Source organism: Saccoglossus kowalevskii, chromosome 22 (genome assembly GCF_978046115.1).
Source record: "Saccoglossus kowalevskii chromosome 22, keSacKowa6.1, whole genome shotgun sequence".
Taxonomy (NCBI): Eukaryota; Metazoa; Hemichordata; class Enteropneusta; family Harrimaniidae; genus Saccoglossus; species Saccoglossus kowalevskii.
Window position 1 is genome coordinate 21,420,215 of NC_140662.1, and position 17,273 is coordinate 21,437,487.

The following is a 17,273-nucleotide window of genomic DNA, read 5'->3' on the forward strand; positions in this document are numbered from 1 at the left end:
ATGTGTACATTTGATACGAACAACAACGAATGACACCGTTATTTTATACTCGACTTCAAAGTACCGGTTCTTTGCCAAGGCGCAAAGAATGACTGCATATAAGCACGAAGAACTTTGTGTAGATGTGTCTAACATTAATATTATGAAACTAGTGATCCTTCTCTCTTGATAACAAAGAGTATTTGATATACCCCTGTCTGGCATTAATTATTTTTGTCGGTAATACTATTTGTTTCTATCGATCGATTGGTATCACGTTCCACCTAGTTATCAGACAATAACACGAACAACATCGCTTATAAATCAACAATATCAAATGTTTGATCACATTTTTTCTTAATTAAAAAAAACATGATTCGTTCACGTTACGAACCCTAGTATTTCGTATTTCTCATTTGCTTGTGGTCTTTCGGTGCGCTAACCATAGGGGAACATTTTTGAAATTTTGGACTGCTCATTATTATGTAGTAATTGCCTCTCGCCATGGTTCTAGCTCTGTTATTACACAATAATAGACCGGGCATAGTCATTTAATTTCCAATCTTGGTCCCATGATTTTCATTTGATGCAATGCATTCCATTGATTTTAATTATTTATGGTTAATTGGAGTTCAACGCATAAGATTAAAACTTCTTTCTCACTTTGCAAATATGTAAAGCATTGCCCGAAACACAGGTGTACTTACTGTAAAATTAACTGCAGAATATGAAAGTAAGTTGGCTTTGTAAATTAAATTAAACACCACAAGTTAGTGAGCTATGTTTGTCGTGTAGTTTAATGTATTTGTATGTATACATATACACACCGTACAATGTGGTTGACGGTGTGTGAAAATAAATATCCTAAATTAGATGCCTAAAAATTATACACTGCTAAGGTAAGACACTTTTATTTTCATTTATTGACAGTTAACATTGTAAGTACATTTTTCTCAAAATGAAATGTGTAAAGACATCTGATGTTTTTATCATGTTATTTTAAATGTAATTAGGTATATATACTTACAGTAAATGGTGTATATACAACAGTAAATGACCTTTATGCGATAGTTATTCACTTTTAAGTCATTTTTGCAAAAGAGACGGAGTCCTGTAATGAAACGGGTTACAAGTTCACGACTACACGGAACGGATTTGAATGCTATCGCAGTTGGGTCATTAATTATTACTTGGAGATCCCGGGAGTCCGAATTAAATAATAATAACGCAATGAATAGAAATGAGCGTCATCTAAGTTGAAAGAGCATTTCAGGTATGGACTGTGTTTTATGGACCTAATGACATTTCAAGATATCAAGATATGTGCTGCTGGTGTTTATTCTGACAATCCAAAAATAGTAACATCATGTTTAAAATAAATTACATGCAGTTCAGGTTGACACATCGTGACACACAGACACTAATGATATGTTTTTGATTGACTATGGCCTTGTATATAATCATCGCGAATAATTATTAGTGCAATACATGATTACCACATATTTATATAAATTTAGTGATGAAATTGCAGAAGCTTTGATATATATAATAACTAAACGCATAAATGACCGTTTGTCTGCCAGAAAAACTGCACACATGTAGCTATACTTCTACTAATCACAAATGAACAATTGGGAAATTTAACTTCATGCGTAGAACATGAAATGTACTAGGAATAACTAAATGGAGACCATTAATGTGTTATGTGTGTTACTTATGGTGCGTGGAAATATTGTCGTATAACATGCATCTGTTCAGAGACATCTGTGTGTACTCTTATCTGTATTATACTTTGTCACGATAAATGTAGGCTGAGATCGCAATACAAATGTATATGAACAAAAGCAGTAATGCAGAACTGAATGACGCGATGCACGCATTAAATAGAAACGCTAAAAGCATAGGAATTCTTTTATTCTTTTATTGTATTCGTTTATTTCGCCGTGAAATAAAGTGGAATGTGCTCTTTTATATGGAACGTTAATTATACTAATTATAGTTATAATTATAGTACTGTACTGATTCAATGTGAGTATGAAGAACGATGTAATGTTTTTCAATTTGAATATTATTATTATTATTATTATGAAACTACTGATTTCCCTTACTTGATCACAGAATCGGGAACACATTTTTCGTACATTCGCATAGCACTTGTTACTAGTATTTTTGTTTTATAATACCTCTCATTGATCGATCGGTACCACGTACTATCCCGTTATCAGATATTAAGAGAAAAGTGCTTAGGAACAATGCACTGATGCACGAACAACATTGCACGTAAGTTAGCCATAAATGTTTGCCCACATTTGTAAAAATCATTCAGAAAAGCGCATCATGATTCGTGTACGATTACGTTAAGAAGTTCTGGTAATTGCCATTTGTCATTTGCTTGCGAGAGTAGAGGGACTCCCTAACCTCATGGTCGTATATTTGAAATACAGGCATGCCTTTTATCATGTAATAAGATTGCGCCAATTTCCGTTTTTGCCCTGTTATTGCACAATTATGAGCAGTGTGTCGTCATTTATTCTCCAATCTATTTTCCGTGCTTCTCATTTGGTACATTTCCTTAACGTTTTTTAATTAATTTAGCTAAGGATGTTTAATTTGCGTTCAATGCATACGTTTTAAAATTGCTTTAACACCTTGCAAATATGTGAGACATCCGAGGAATAGTATACACTTTAAAATTAACTACGCAATATATATTACCGGTGACCTCGTAAATTTAGATAGATTTGTAAACAATAGAAACCACTAAGTTAGGGGTCTTTGTTTGTCATGCAATTTCAGTTACCTCAGTAGGTATATACACCGTATAGTGTGGATGTGTAAAAAATAATTAACGGAAGTGTATGAGTATAAATGGAGCCCTTAAGTTGATTAAATTTGTAAACATTCCACAATACATAGATGGGAGGCTGTAGGCATCACAAGCTCCCACAGGTATTACAGTCTTACGCCACCAACTAGAAACGCGTACTCTGGTTATATCGTATATTTATTCCATATGGTCAATCGTTACGGAATCAAAACGAGTTAGTACATCTCCAGAATATGGTTCTAAAATATACAAAACAAAATAGGGAAACTATAATAGTCGAAGTAAATCAAACAATTCTCATCATAAAATGTACAGTAAATTAAATATACATTTCTCTTAATATGTGCAGAAAGTCGAGCGATACAACCAATAAATATACGGCAAATAAAATATGTAACAATAAGTAACAATGCTAACTGAAATATTTGTCAACCATTTTGACCAGCCAAAGCACACATTGCATACCATGTGCTCTATTAAACGTGCAGCTGACCACATGTACGCAATGTGTTTGGGCACAAAAAATGGGTGGCAAATAGTATAAATAACAAAACAATTTTCAAGAAATAAGTCTTAACGAATACTAACGAATACTAACATTTACAGACTTGCAATAATAACCCAAAGTAAGAGTGATAAAATCGAGTTCATACGAGTACTCAAACTTGTAACAAATCACTGCCAATAATTTCATACTGATGAAGCCAACAATGAAAAGAAAACCTTCCTTACCTCGTTTAGTGGCACCTTCCCGGACCGGTGTACAAATGTTAGCAAACCTAGCAAGTTTCAGAAAACCCAATGCGGCAGGGCAATTCAGAGCAGACACAGAGACGTCTTCACTCTTCAGAAGGACATGCTGAACTGAAGACAATAGCCTGCCTAGCCCAGAGTTCACCACAGGTCAAACAGGTGAAACAAAGGAATCTAACTATGTAATCAATAACCAATCAGAGGGGAGGTTTGCACAACTTACACACCGCCCCCGAAAGGCGCACGTCACGAGGAGCCTTTTTAAATTTAAAGTTGCAGAACCGACAACTAAATGAATCATGTACATGAAAAGAAAAAATCATTGTTCTGTTCAACAAAAGTTCATTGTTCTATTTTCTTCTTGTGATGTAGTCTTTTACTACGACGTGGCATCGAATGATCACATCCATCTACTTGTTCATGTATTTCCTTGGTGTCTTCTGCACCGATCGCTGCTGCTCTAGTTACTCCATCTTGTCTTTCCATCACAGTCTTGTGATCCATGTTGCCTTCCAATAAACAGAGCTTGCGCACATCTCTCCGTAAACATCCAGTGGAAGTCTTCACAAGAACATGACGAGTTGTACCAAATCGATCAGCAAAGGTCTGTTCGACTTTTCCCAAAGGCCATTCACCTCGAGGAATATTTTCATTGACAACAAGTACCAAATCACCAATGGATAGGTTCCTTTTCGGCCTGCACCATTTCTGCCTTTCTTGTAGAGTTGGCAAGTACTCACGTACCCACCGTTTCCAAAACTCAGTTGCAAGATGTTGAGTTTCGGTTCTTCTTCTGTGATGACCATTTTCTTCTATGATTTCACTCACTGACGTACAAGGATTTGGGCGTAGCAAAAGTAAATGGTTTGGTGTGAGTGGTTCAAGATCATCTGGATCATCAGATAAATGTGTCAGTGGTCGATTATTAAGAATCTTCTCCACTTCTGTTGTGAAAGTGAGTAGCGTTTCATCATCCACTAACCTGTTCCCTAATAAAGATCGAAGAATCTTTCTTATCGAACGAATCATCCGTTCCCAGACTCCACCTGCATGACTTGCTGCTGGTGGATTAAAATGCCATTGAATATTTCTTCTGCTAAGTTTACCGTTAATAAAAGCTTGGTTCCATTTAGCAAGCATCTGTTTCAGCTCAGTCTCGGCTCCCCGGAAATTGGTACCATTATCACTGTAGAGTTGTGTAGGTGGTCCACGCCGACTAATAAATCTCCACACAGATTGTATAAAGGAATCTGTGGATAAATCATGGGCCACTTCGATATGAACAGCCCGAATGGCCAGGCAGGTGAACACGCATCCATATCGTTTAATGGTACCTCTTCTGTACTTAACATACAGTGGTCCAAAATAATCTATCCCGACATGGGAGAATGGTGGCTCACCTGGTGTCACTCTAGCTGCAGGAAGTGGAGCCATTTTTTGATTCCCGGGTTGTGCATTCCATCGACGACACTTAATACACCTACCAATCACACGCTTTACAGTAGCTAGTCCATGAACAATCCAGAACTTCTGTCGTATCTCTGACAACACTTGGTTTGGGCCAATATGTCCTTGTTGTTCATGGTAATGTTGAACGATCAACTCAGTCACATGATGATTGCGAGGTAATATAATTGGATGTCTAGCTTGCTGACTAATGGGTGCATTCACTAGTCGTCCTCCGACGTGTAGGACTCCATTTTCTAATTTAGGGTTTAACTTTCGCAGTGGACTGACATAACCTTCAGCATCAGGTTTCTCACTCAGAATCTTTTGCGGTGAAGCAAACTCTCTTGGAAATGAACATCGTTGGACAATTCTGCAAATGTCAGTGGTAGCAATGGAAAGTTCATGAACTGTTAACGGGCCTATTTTCAATAAGGCAGATCTTCTCAAGTACATCTTAAACCGGATGAGCCATGCAACACTCACTTGTAATTTATACCAAGAGGAGTATTGATGGAGCAAACGACTCCAAACATCTGTACCCATTGTATTGCACTGGGTAATGGTTGTTGCTTGGACCTTCCTTCTCAGCTCTTTCTCGTCACGATCAATTTCTGGTAGGTCAGTAGGTTGGCCTGGCCATTCTGATTCAGGTTGCCATAGAAATGCTGCACCATGGAACCATGTGGTTATTGCTGCCTCATTAGAACCATTCAATTTTATTCCTCGTGATGCATGGTCTGCTGGATTGAACTCTGAACTGACATGGTACCATTGTGATGGAGATGAAGCATCATGAATAATCTGGAGGCGGTTAGAGACAAAGGTTTGGAATCGTGTTGCCATGTTGCGAATATATTGGATGACTATTGTTGAATCTGTCCAAAATAGGGTTCTCTGGATTGGGAGTTGAATTTCATCTTGAATTTGTCTGCTGACCTTAACTGCAACTGTAGCTGCTGTTAGTTCAAGCCTCGGTACTGTCATGGCTTTGAGCGGAGCGACCCTGGACTTTCCCATCAGCAAACTGCAATGAATTGTACCATTTGTATCTATCAGCCGCAGGTAAGATGCAACCCCATAACCTCCTAAGGAGGCATCAGAGAAATTATGGAGTTCCACTGTTTGTATTTGACTGAAACCAGATGGTTTGTAGCATCTAGGTATAGCTAGTGTCATCAAAGTAGGTAGTTTTTTCCTCCATTCTCTCCAATTCGACAGTTGATCTTCTGGTACCTTTTCATCCCATCCATATCCAACACGACATAATTCTTGTAAGATTCGTTTTGCCGGTAAAACAAAGGGGGCAGCGAATCCAAGTGGGTCGTAGACTGAAGCCACGAATGATAACATCTCCCTGCGTGTCTCTTCTTTCAGTCTGTCGCCAATTCTGAAGTTAAAGGCATCCTTTTCAACATCCCATTGGATGCCAAGAGCTCTGTCAATCGGCAAGTTCTCCATATCTAGATTCATCACTGAAGAAGCACGCTCAGCTTCTGGGATCAGTGCTAAGATTTCCCGACAGTTGGATATCCATTTTGTTAGATGAAAACCTCCTTTAGCTAACATTTCAGGCAACAGTTTCACCAGTTCCTTGGCTTCTTCAACACTAGCAACAGACTTCAGACAATCATCGACGTAGAAGTTTCTATAAACAGTATCCACAATATGAGTGTCATAATTACTTCTGTTGTCATCTGCAGTTCTCTTCAGAGCATATGCTGCACAGCTTGGTGAAGATGTGGCACCAAATGGATGCACCAACATTTGATGATCGGCTGGATCTTTAGATAAATCTCCTTCCGGCCACCATAAGAATCTTAGTGCATCGCAGTCCGCCTTCTTCACCTTAACTTGATGGAACATTTGCTTGATGTCAGCGACAATGGCAACTGGCTCTTTTCGAAATTGAAGAAGTACTCCCACAAGGGTATTATTTAGATCAGGACCTTGCAGAAGCTGATCATTAAGAGATGTGCCTTGGTATTTGGCAGCGCAGTCAAAAACAACTCTCACCTTCTCTGGTTTATTCGAGTGGATTACTGGATGATGAGGTAAATACCAAGTAGAGCCAGACTTCGTTGCTGATGAATCCACATTGGGCATTCTTCTTGCATGACCCTGGGAGATGTAACCATCCAATGTGTCTTTATATTTCTTCATAAGTGCAGGATCTTTCAATAGACGCCTCTTCAGTAGCTTCAACCTCTTTAGAGCAGACCATTTGTTGTTGGGTAAGCAGGGATCATCATATCGCCAAGGAAGAGCCAGCTGGTAGTGACCCTCAATCAGACAAACTGAACTGTCCATGATCGCCTTTGCTCTTCTATCTTCCAGCGACATACATGCCTTGGTATCAAACAAGGACTCTGTGAAATCTGCATTGTACATGCGATGAAGCTGAGAAGTTATAGGTTCGAGACACTGAATTGGGGAATCAGAGTCCAAGACTTGGTCAACATTAATAAAATTGATGCTGTTACCTCCACGCTTCTTTCTGCCCATTGGTCCAATGAATGTCCAACCAAGTAGTGTTCGAATACCATATGGTTGCTTCCTTTCACCACGACGCTCCTCAAGAACCCAATGTGCCTCGGGGACATCATTCCCAATGAGGAGAGTAACGTCTTTAACTTCTATCTCTGGCAATTCTATATCATTCAGGTGAGACCATCCTTTTATATCCAACTTGGTCGAAATACTGTCAGCTGCTATCGGCAATCTATCCGTTGTCCAAACTTTATCCAGTCGCACACCATTGACCAAATTTAGACCTCTTACATCCATCTGTAATTCATGACCATTAATCTGCCTCTCTGCATTCAGTGTGGACAATGTGTAATTGACAGGTTTACCTGTAATGCCTAATTTATCAGCAAGGCTGTAAAGGCAGATAGACGAATCAGAACCACTGTCGAGAAATGCATAGGTTTCAATCTCTTGGCCTCCATCTACCCCACTGACACGAACAGGAATCACCTGCAAACTTATGCGTGGTTGATTGGTTTGTGTAGCACTACATTGCGCCTTGCTTCCAATGACATTACTATGTCTCTCATTTTGAGCTGTGGCGGGAGCTTTCAGATTACTATTGCTGAATGTATTGGGAGTTGCAGATGTTTGATATGCTGAGTTTGATGTTGCAGGATGAAGCAAAGGATGATGTCTTTTACCACACCCTACGATAGGGCAAATACGACCACTTCTACAATTCCTAGCCAAGTGAGGAGGTCTTGCTTCTAGGCAACAGTCACAGAGCCTGTGTTCCCTGATGAAGTCTTTTCTCTCTTGGAACGGTTTGAACGTAAATTTTCGACAATATTCAAATGCATGGCTACCACTGCAAAACAGACAACCTCTCCTGCCATTAACTTCGATCATGGAAGTATCATCAGCACCAACATCATTGGAGGCAAACTTGGAAGGACGATTTATGGGAGGCGTGTCAGCTACATGTGTAGCCAATGTAGTAGCTTTACTTGGCTTTTGTCTTGATCTGGCATTTGAATCTTTTTCTCCATCAGGCTTAGATCCTACCAATTTACCAAATCTTGTATTTGCAATTGCTGATCTGTTCTCCAGAAAGTGGGTAAGGTGCAGGAATTCAGGTTCAGTGCCCACACTGATCAACTTGCCAGCTTGCTTGGCCCAATCTGATTGCAAGTATGATGGTAACCGCCTAACCACCTTTTCCAGGGTATCCATTGAATTGATGTCAGCATGGAAATTCATTTGCTCAGAACTGAGGTGGCAATTCTTCATATCACGAGCCAATTTCTGAAGCTTATCCACTTCATATGCCTTTATCTGAGGGCCTTTCACCACTTTGTCAATTGTAGCATGCACTATGACGTGTTTCTGACCAAAGCTTGTAGAAAGGATCTTCCGGGCTTCTGTATATCCTCGCTCTGGAGGGAGAATTACACAGCTTCTGATTGCTTCCTTAGCAGCTCCAGTACAGTGTTGGATAAGATATGATAGTTTGACAGTATCATCTTTGACTAATTGTTCTATGTTCACCTCAAAGTTTTTGATAAAGGTTGGATATGCGACTGGGTCACCATCGAAGGTATGAAACTCGTGTTTTGGTAGACTCAAGTTAATGGCTAATGCTTTGGTAGTCTCCAGCTGATTCTGCACAATGCATTCCATTGTCTTCTGTTGACTTTCTAACAGTTTCTGTAATTGGAACGTTTCAGAGAGAGCAGCACCATTACCTGACTTCTTAGTGGTCATCTGCTTCCCTATAGGCCCTCCTCTGTCATCACGATATTGTTCGCTGGTACCATGTGCATTATCAACAAAGCTTTTATGTTGTGGACTTGACGCCCCTGTAGTCCTGAATTGACTATTGGCTGGACTGCACGACGGTATATACGATTGGAAATAATTGCTCATCATTTCTTGTTGGGTCTGCCTCTGCAAACCAGGGAGTATATCAGACTTCTGGTCAGATTCAATTTCTTCATCTATAAAGTCTACTTCTACCTTGGCTTGTCTTACCCGATTTTGAGCTTGCATAATTTCCATTTCTGCTTCCTGCTGCTCCCTCTCTTGACGCATCTGAAGCAGACGTTTTTCTGTTTCTTCTTGAAGCTGCAACTCTTTTATGCGTTGCTTTATCTGTTTTTCAACTTTGAGTTGGTCTAACTCACACCTGGCTAAAGCGAGTTTCCTCCTTGCTTCCCTAGACACACGACTTGTCTTTGTATTGGAGTTAGAACCTATTCTACCATCCTCAATATCCACATCCAAAAATTCTTTCTTGCCAGTATCCCATGGATTTGTCTTGTTTTCTTGTGGGAGTTGAGGCCAAGATGAAGTGCGAGAATCTACCGATGCATTTGGCTCTGTGGTTAGAGTTGGCATGTGGACTTTCCTTTCCAAGAGAAATCCATGTTCCAATGTGTCTTCCATTTGGTCGTCAATCCTTTCCTTTGGGCCAGGAGACTCCATTGTTTGGAATACCCATTCTCTGTGTCTCTGATCAAAATACTCCTTTCTTTCGAGCTCAACCTCGTATTCACTTTCGACAGCACCTCTTGCCATTGGAGGTAGACACTGCATATATTCACGACAAGTTTTTTTATACGAGTTGAATAATTTCTCAAGAGCACATCTTTTCTTGCTTACTTCTTGGTATGCTGCTTTTGTGGACATCATACTGTCTATCTCAGTGTAGACTCTGGTAAGATGACCGCCATATGAAGCTGTTGATTTCTTCAAACGATGTATCTTATCAAGTTGCATACTGGCTCGGTCCAGGTCGAATAACGTGTCCCTATTTTGCGAATATCTTTGATTCAGACTCATTTCCCCGTCTTGCACGGGTTTATGATCTAGGATATGACATTCACAGCACGATATTCACTTGACTGACAGCAGTATTACCAGTATGTACAAGGTATGAAGGCAACACAAAATTATTATCTTCAGCGAAGGTTAAACGAGAACTATGTAGGCATCACAAGCTCCCACAGGTATTACAGTCTTACGCCACCAACTAGAAACGCGTACTCTGGTTATATCGTATATTTATTCCATATGGTCAATCGTTACGGAATCAAAACGAGTTAGTACATCTCCAGAATATGGTTCTAAAATATACAAAACAAAATAGGGAAACTATAATAGTCGAAGTAAATCAAACAATTCTCATCATAAAATGTACAGTAAATTAAATATACATTTCTCTTAATATGTGCAGAAAGTCGAGCGATACAACCAATAAATATACGGCAAATAAAATATGTAACAATAAGTAACAATGCTAACTGAAATATTTGTCAACCATTTTGACCAGCCAAAGCACACATTGCATACCATGTGCTCTATTAAACGTGCAGCTGACCACATGTACGCAATGTGTTTGGGCACAAAAAATGGGTGGCAAATAGTATAAATAACAAAACAATTTTCAAGAAATAAGTCTTAACGAATACTAACGAATACTAACATTTACAGACTTGCAATAATAACCCAAAGTAAGAGTGATAAAATCGAGTTCATACGAGTACTCAAACTTGTAACAAATCACTGCCAATAATTTCATACTGATGAAGCCAACAATGAAAAGAAAACCTTCCTTACCTCGTTTAGTGGCACCTTCCCGGACCGGTGTACAAATGTTAGCAAACCTAGCAAGTTTCAGAAAACCCAATGCGGCAGAGCAATTCAGAGCAGACACAGAGACGTCTTCACTCTTCAGAAGGACATGCTGAACTGAAGACAATAGCCTGCCTAGCCCAGAGTTCACCACAGGTCAAACAGGTGAAACAAAGGAATCTAACTATGTAATCAATAACCAAACAGAGGGGAGGTTTGCACAACTTACAGAGGCTTTTCAGGTATATTTGTTCAAGTGATAAGAAACTAGTAGTTTCAAATTGAACGTGCGAAAACAAATCTATGCTTTTATCGTTTTCTGATAGTGGTGTTTCACACATTCATGTATACACATCTTTAAAACAATCCAGAACATGACGTTCATGCAATAGTTATTCACCTTTAAGTCACATACTCCAAATAAATGAAATCCTGTAATTAACGGGTTACGAGTTCGCAACTAAGCTGAATGGATTTGAGTACTGACAAAGTTGAGCCATTACATTACTTATAGGCCCTAGGAGTCCGTATTACAACAAAAACGCAATGAATAGAAATGAGCGTCATCTATATGGAAAAAGCATTTCAGAGTTAAACTGCGTTTTATAGACCTAATGACTGTTCAAGACATTATCTGGATGTGTGCTGCTGGAGTCTACTGTTCTGACAATCCGGAAATTGTAACATTATGGTTAAATGAATTACATGCAGTTCAAATGGGATGTTTTTAATTGATTATGGCCTTGCGTCAAATCATTGTGCTTTACAACGACAAACGATAACAGGTTGCCACATAACTTGCGTTTTCTTTACATAAACTTAGCGATGAAGTTGCAGATGTTTTGAGTTTAAATCTAATAACTAAAATACCGTGTGTCTGCCAGAAGAAAACTGCATACATGCAGCTAGTATACTTCAAGTAATCACTTCAAGTTAGGAAATGTACTAAATACTTGACATTTCACTTCATGCGTAGCACACGGAATATACGAGTGATAACTGAATGGAGACAATAAATCTGTATATGTTAACAGATTGTGTATGGTTAGTGAGTTAGTTATTGATGCGTGGAAATATTGCAGTATAACATGCATCTTTTCAGAAATATCTTTGTGTACTATTATCTGTATTATTCATCGTCATGGTAAATGTAGACTGTGATCGTACAGTAGACAATAGCAAGTAATAATGCAGAACTGAATGACAATGCAAGCATTAAATGGGAACACTATAACCATAGTTAATTTTTATTCAACAATAACTGTACTCACCTTATAATTAATGTCACAGTTTAATAAGGTGGAATGAGTGCAGGTATATATACTGTCTATACAATTTATTTATATGAGTAGGAAGAGCAATGTAATGTTATTTGGACGAGTCTAACATTAATATTATGAAACTACAAATTTCACATACATTGCAGCACAGGGAACATAAATAGTATTTTCATACACTCGCATGGCATTTTAATTTTATTATTATATTGTATAATACCACGAGCTGCAATAGCCCATTCTCATTGGATCAGTGCCACGTGCTACCCAATTATCAGACAGTAATATAGCAGTTTTTTGGACTAATGGACAAACCATGTAATTTGCTTGTGAGATGAAGGGTCTCCGATGGACTCCTTTAAATTCGGCGGCTTTGTTTGTCTCGCAATTTCAGTTACATTATAGGTATATACAGATTACAAGTTAAATGTGTGAAAATTACACAATACAGAGACAGAGATAAGAAATTCTGAAAATGAAATGCGCAAAACATATTATTTTTCACCAAAAAACAACACTTTATATATTCACATTTTCATGCTTTTAACTTGAGAGTAGTGTTTTATATATTGGTGTATATATTTATCTTTAAAAACAATCTAGTACACAGCGTTCATGTGATAGTTATTCACCTTTAGGTCATATTTCCAAAATGCTGTAATGAACGGGTCACGAGTTCACGACTACGCTGAATAGATTGTAATATTATATTACTTAGATGCCCTAGGTGTCCGTATTAATAATAATAACGCAATGAACAGAAATGGGCGTCTTCTGTTTAGAAAAAGCATTTCGCGGAGGTAGAACTATAGTTTTTGGATTTAATGACGGTCCAGGAAACTGAAATCTGCTTGCTTCCGGGATCTACTGTTCTGAAAATCTAAAAGTAGAAACATTATGGTTAAAATTGAATACTGCATTTGAAGCTAGCTTATACTGACAAACATAAACAATGTTTTTGTGACTATGGTCTTGTGGAACATTATTGCGATTAATATTTGTGCATCACAATGACAAATTCTACATGATTACCACATATCTCATGTTTTCTTTATATATATAAATTTAGCGATGAAATTGCAGATGTTTTGATCAGTTTGACTCTGATAAAATCATACATGATCGTATGAACATTGCGGATTGATGATATTACGTAAATTTATGCAGGAGATGCTAGATGCTAGATGGTATTAGATGACATCCCCTTAAAATAGGAAAGCGAATCCAGAACTTCTATTAATACTCGCAATTTCATCCTCATTCATGCGTAATGTATTTCATATCTCTAATAAAAAATGAAATTAAAAGTACAAAAATCAACAATTCATAACATTAAATCATAAACTATATTTATTGCATGAGAACACACACAAAATAAAATTGGTCTATATTGATATACATTAATATAATGACGTTAGCTAAGGTTGGACCAGTTTTTCTTAGCCGTTGATGTGAAGGATTGTTTGTAGAATTAATCACGTATGTACCAATTGCGTGCCACACAATTAAGTTATTTATTTTAAAGTTAGTTTGTGGTCCCCTGAAAGACGTTGAGTAACACATTTGTCATTATTATGAAATCTATAATACTGTACATTTGACAAATGATATGGTCGACAGGTATTCCAAATAAAGAAGATGTATCACTTCTGTACGGCTTTTTAGAACTGGTGAATCATGTTGCTTTCGATGCCAGCGTGTTTGGTGTTATAATAAATAGCCACATTACACCTTGTACATGAGTGCATCATAGAACACATTGTCGTCCAACCATTCGTATAATATTTTCATACTTCAAATAAATAAATCAACCTGCAAAGTGCATATATCCATTGAATATACACCATATAGTATTACTTTATGTTATTTTACGGCCTTTTAATTTAATTATTTGTGACGAAATAATAAATTATATTTACCATGTATACACGCATAGTTATTATGTTTTATATTTAACTTTATTGACAATTTCACCTTGAAAACATTTTGCTTTGTGTACGCTTTAATAGACATATGCGTTTTAACATGTTTATTGTGAGCTTATATTTTTCTGTTTTATTGTAGACTATTTAAAAGATTCACAATTCATAATACATTCAATATCACAGCTGAAAATGTTTTTTAAATTGTCAACTGTTTGTGAATGCATTACCTATTTTTCGAGTATGCTCTGTTGTTCATAGAATTACTTTGGATCTGAATTTTATTCCACGCGATAATCTTCGAAAAATAATATCAAGTGCATCAAAGTTCAGGGAACCTCAACTGGAGTCACAATTAAAATCAATAATGACTGAGTTGCCAGTCAATTGGCCAAAATAATGAGATAGAGCTTGATACTCTGATAAGTGAAGTTTAATGTCGGATTCACAGACTTGAGACAGGCATCAACAGACTACCAAAGTATGTATTTAAAGACCATGTGGTGTTTTCTATTCCAAAGTGACATAATTCAAATGTGGATATTCAGTTCGAAAGAAAAAAAAAACTAAATTAAGATCACTTTCAAATTGGACTTCAATTAACACTTTTCGATTTCCCCGCCCCATATACTATGAAAAATTTAAACTACACATTAGAAACAAGGACCTTCAGGCAATAATCCTAGTCGCTACAAATACATAATAGTTTGATATGATTCCACCAACATAAAAACGAGACTGATACATATATATATATATATATATATATATATATATATATATATATATATATATATATATATATATATATATATATATATATATATATATATATTGAATATAACATCATCAGTATATTATAATTTCACATTGACTACATCTATGTCAAGTTTCCAATCGATACCAATTGTGCACTCTTGCTGGCTGATTTATTAAATTCATTTGAAGTTGAATATAATATGTCAATTAGTTGAAAGCAAAAGCTACAAGTCAAATTTCACGTCTCTATAAATATTGAGACTACTATTCTGCATATTCTGCTCCATACCTTGATCTGTGGCTCACATTTCATTCTAAGAGCCAGAGACTTCATGACAATAAAGATGATTTTATGATTTTGATTTTAAAATCACCAATTTACCAAATCTTTGCAGCAATATCCCACTCTCTCCCGGCTCATTCCATAACCAGTGTCTATAGTTCTTATGTACGCTTTCAAAGTAAATTTAATACGTTGTCATTGATTCATTGCACGGTGAAAAAAACATGGAACATTGAATTAAAATCATGGTGATATATTGTATCAAATACAATTATTCTAGTCACGTAGGTACATTTTTTTATGTCGAGCATTCCGGGTTAAACATTTGAATTCGTGAGAGGGGTTCTGGAAGAGTAAAAGTGTGACCAGTGCAATTGTTTCAGCGATGTCCTGTCTGTACATTGTTCTTCTTTACCCAACAATTATTCCTCGTATGCATTTTTGATACTCAATGTCTAACTTGCACTGTTTTAATACGTCACCTATCCACCCCGTGATTTAAACTAATAGAACATTTATGTAACATGTATATTTTGTTTGATCATTTAATGTAGAGCACTGTATTGTGTTTTACATATTTGTTACATATTATTTTTACGAGTGTAGATGTATTTGTATGCAATGTTCAGTGTGTATTGGGAAATGATTATTACTTTAATTGCAACAATTTTCAGAACCAATATACATTTGTATAACTAAAAGAATTCAGTGAATAGAGTTAGGTTTAGTGGCACATTTACGGTGTCATTTCAGCAAAATAGTATGTTTAATTACAGCGGCAGCAAGAGTTCCTTTGAGTTATGTATGTTTTAATGAATACGTATATAAATAAATCCGGTAATATATGGCTATACAGTATTTACGACATCATTAGGGAAGGAATAGCTGCCAGACAACCCACAGACATGTCGCTAAACTTAAAGCAATCACGTATGACAATTGGGAAATTTAGTATGTATTTGACGTTTCTCTTCAAAGGCAGATCATGACATCAAATATTCGAGGAATGTCTAATTGAATAAATGTATGATATATTATCTCTAGTTGTGTCTGGACGCACAGTGAGTTAATGAATTAGTCATTGATACATGGAATGATTGTCTTATAACATGGATCGGTTTGTAGAATTGTTCACCCAATGTACATATTTATCATGATAAATGTTGGCTGTGACGCTCCACACTATCGTCGGCGTATTTTCTGTTTGTCTACCGACATTCGCATATCTAATACAATATTGCTCACAATTTAAGCTGAATACTGTGGATTGAACTATATTACTGCTATGGCAATATGTGTGACAATGTTGATTCGATATATATTGTCATAATCTTGGTTGTCAATTTCTATTAAATAATTATGAATCTAAAGTAGTTTTCCAATATACAATAAATACAAACATACAAGCCGATCTTAATGTGGAATAAATCTATTGCATATATACCAGTGCTAATATATATGGCTTGTAAGTCATGTAGGCAAATCAATACTTATTACATACGAAAACATTCTATTCTGGATATTACAAAAGCATGAATAAGATGATTCGTTGAATCTTCATTCATACACTTTCAAATATCACTTGGGTCACATGTCCAAAATGATTGGGTATATATGTTATTTCCAATTTTCGAATGAAACTTATGATGAGACCCTTTTCAATGATTTTTACAATGTATTGTACTACATACATCAATTGGGTTCATGGCTTGAGGGCCATACATTTTTCTCTCACTGATTTTATTATGTATTGAAATACTGTTATTTCTCCGTGGCCATATGCATTAAGGTCAATAAATCATGCTTTAATTAATGTCACTATGTTTTGTAATAGTGACACCATTTCTTGGCTCTATTAACTGAGATTCATCTTTTTTCATTATCTGCTGTACTATTGACATCACTTTGTGGCTGTGTGCCTT

At 36.8% G+C, this 17,273-nt stretch overlaps 1 protein-coding gene across 1 annotated transcript; it reads right to left on the bottom strand.

Annotated features, from left to right (window-relative positions):
• Positions 1-3,901: 3,901 nt before the first annotated feature.
• Positions 3,902-10,318, bottom strand: LOC146729183 (uncharacterized). Its single transcript, XM_085495820.1, has one exon. It carries the CDS (start codon positions 10,316-10,318, stop codon positions 3,902-3,904), a length of 6,417 nt encoding a protein of 2,138 aa, XP_085351946.1.
• Positions 10,319-17,273: the final 6,955 nt, after the last annotated feature.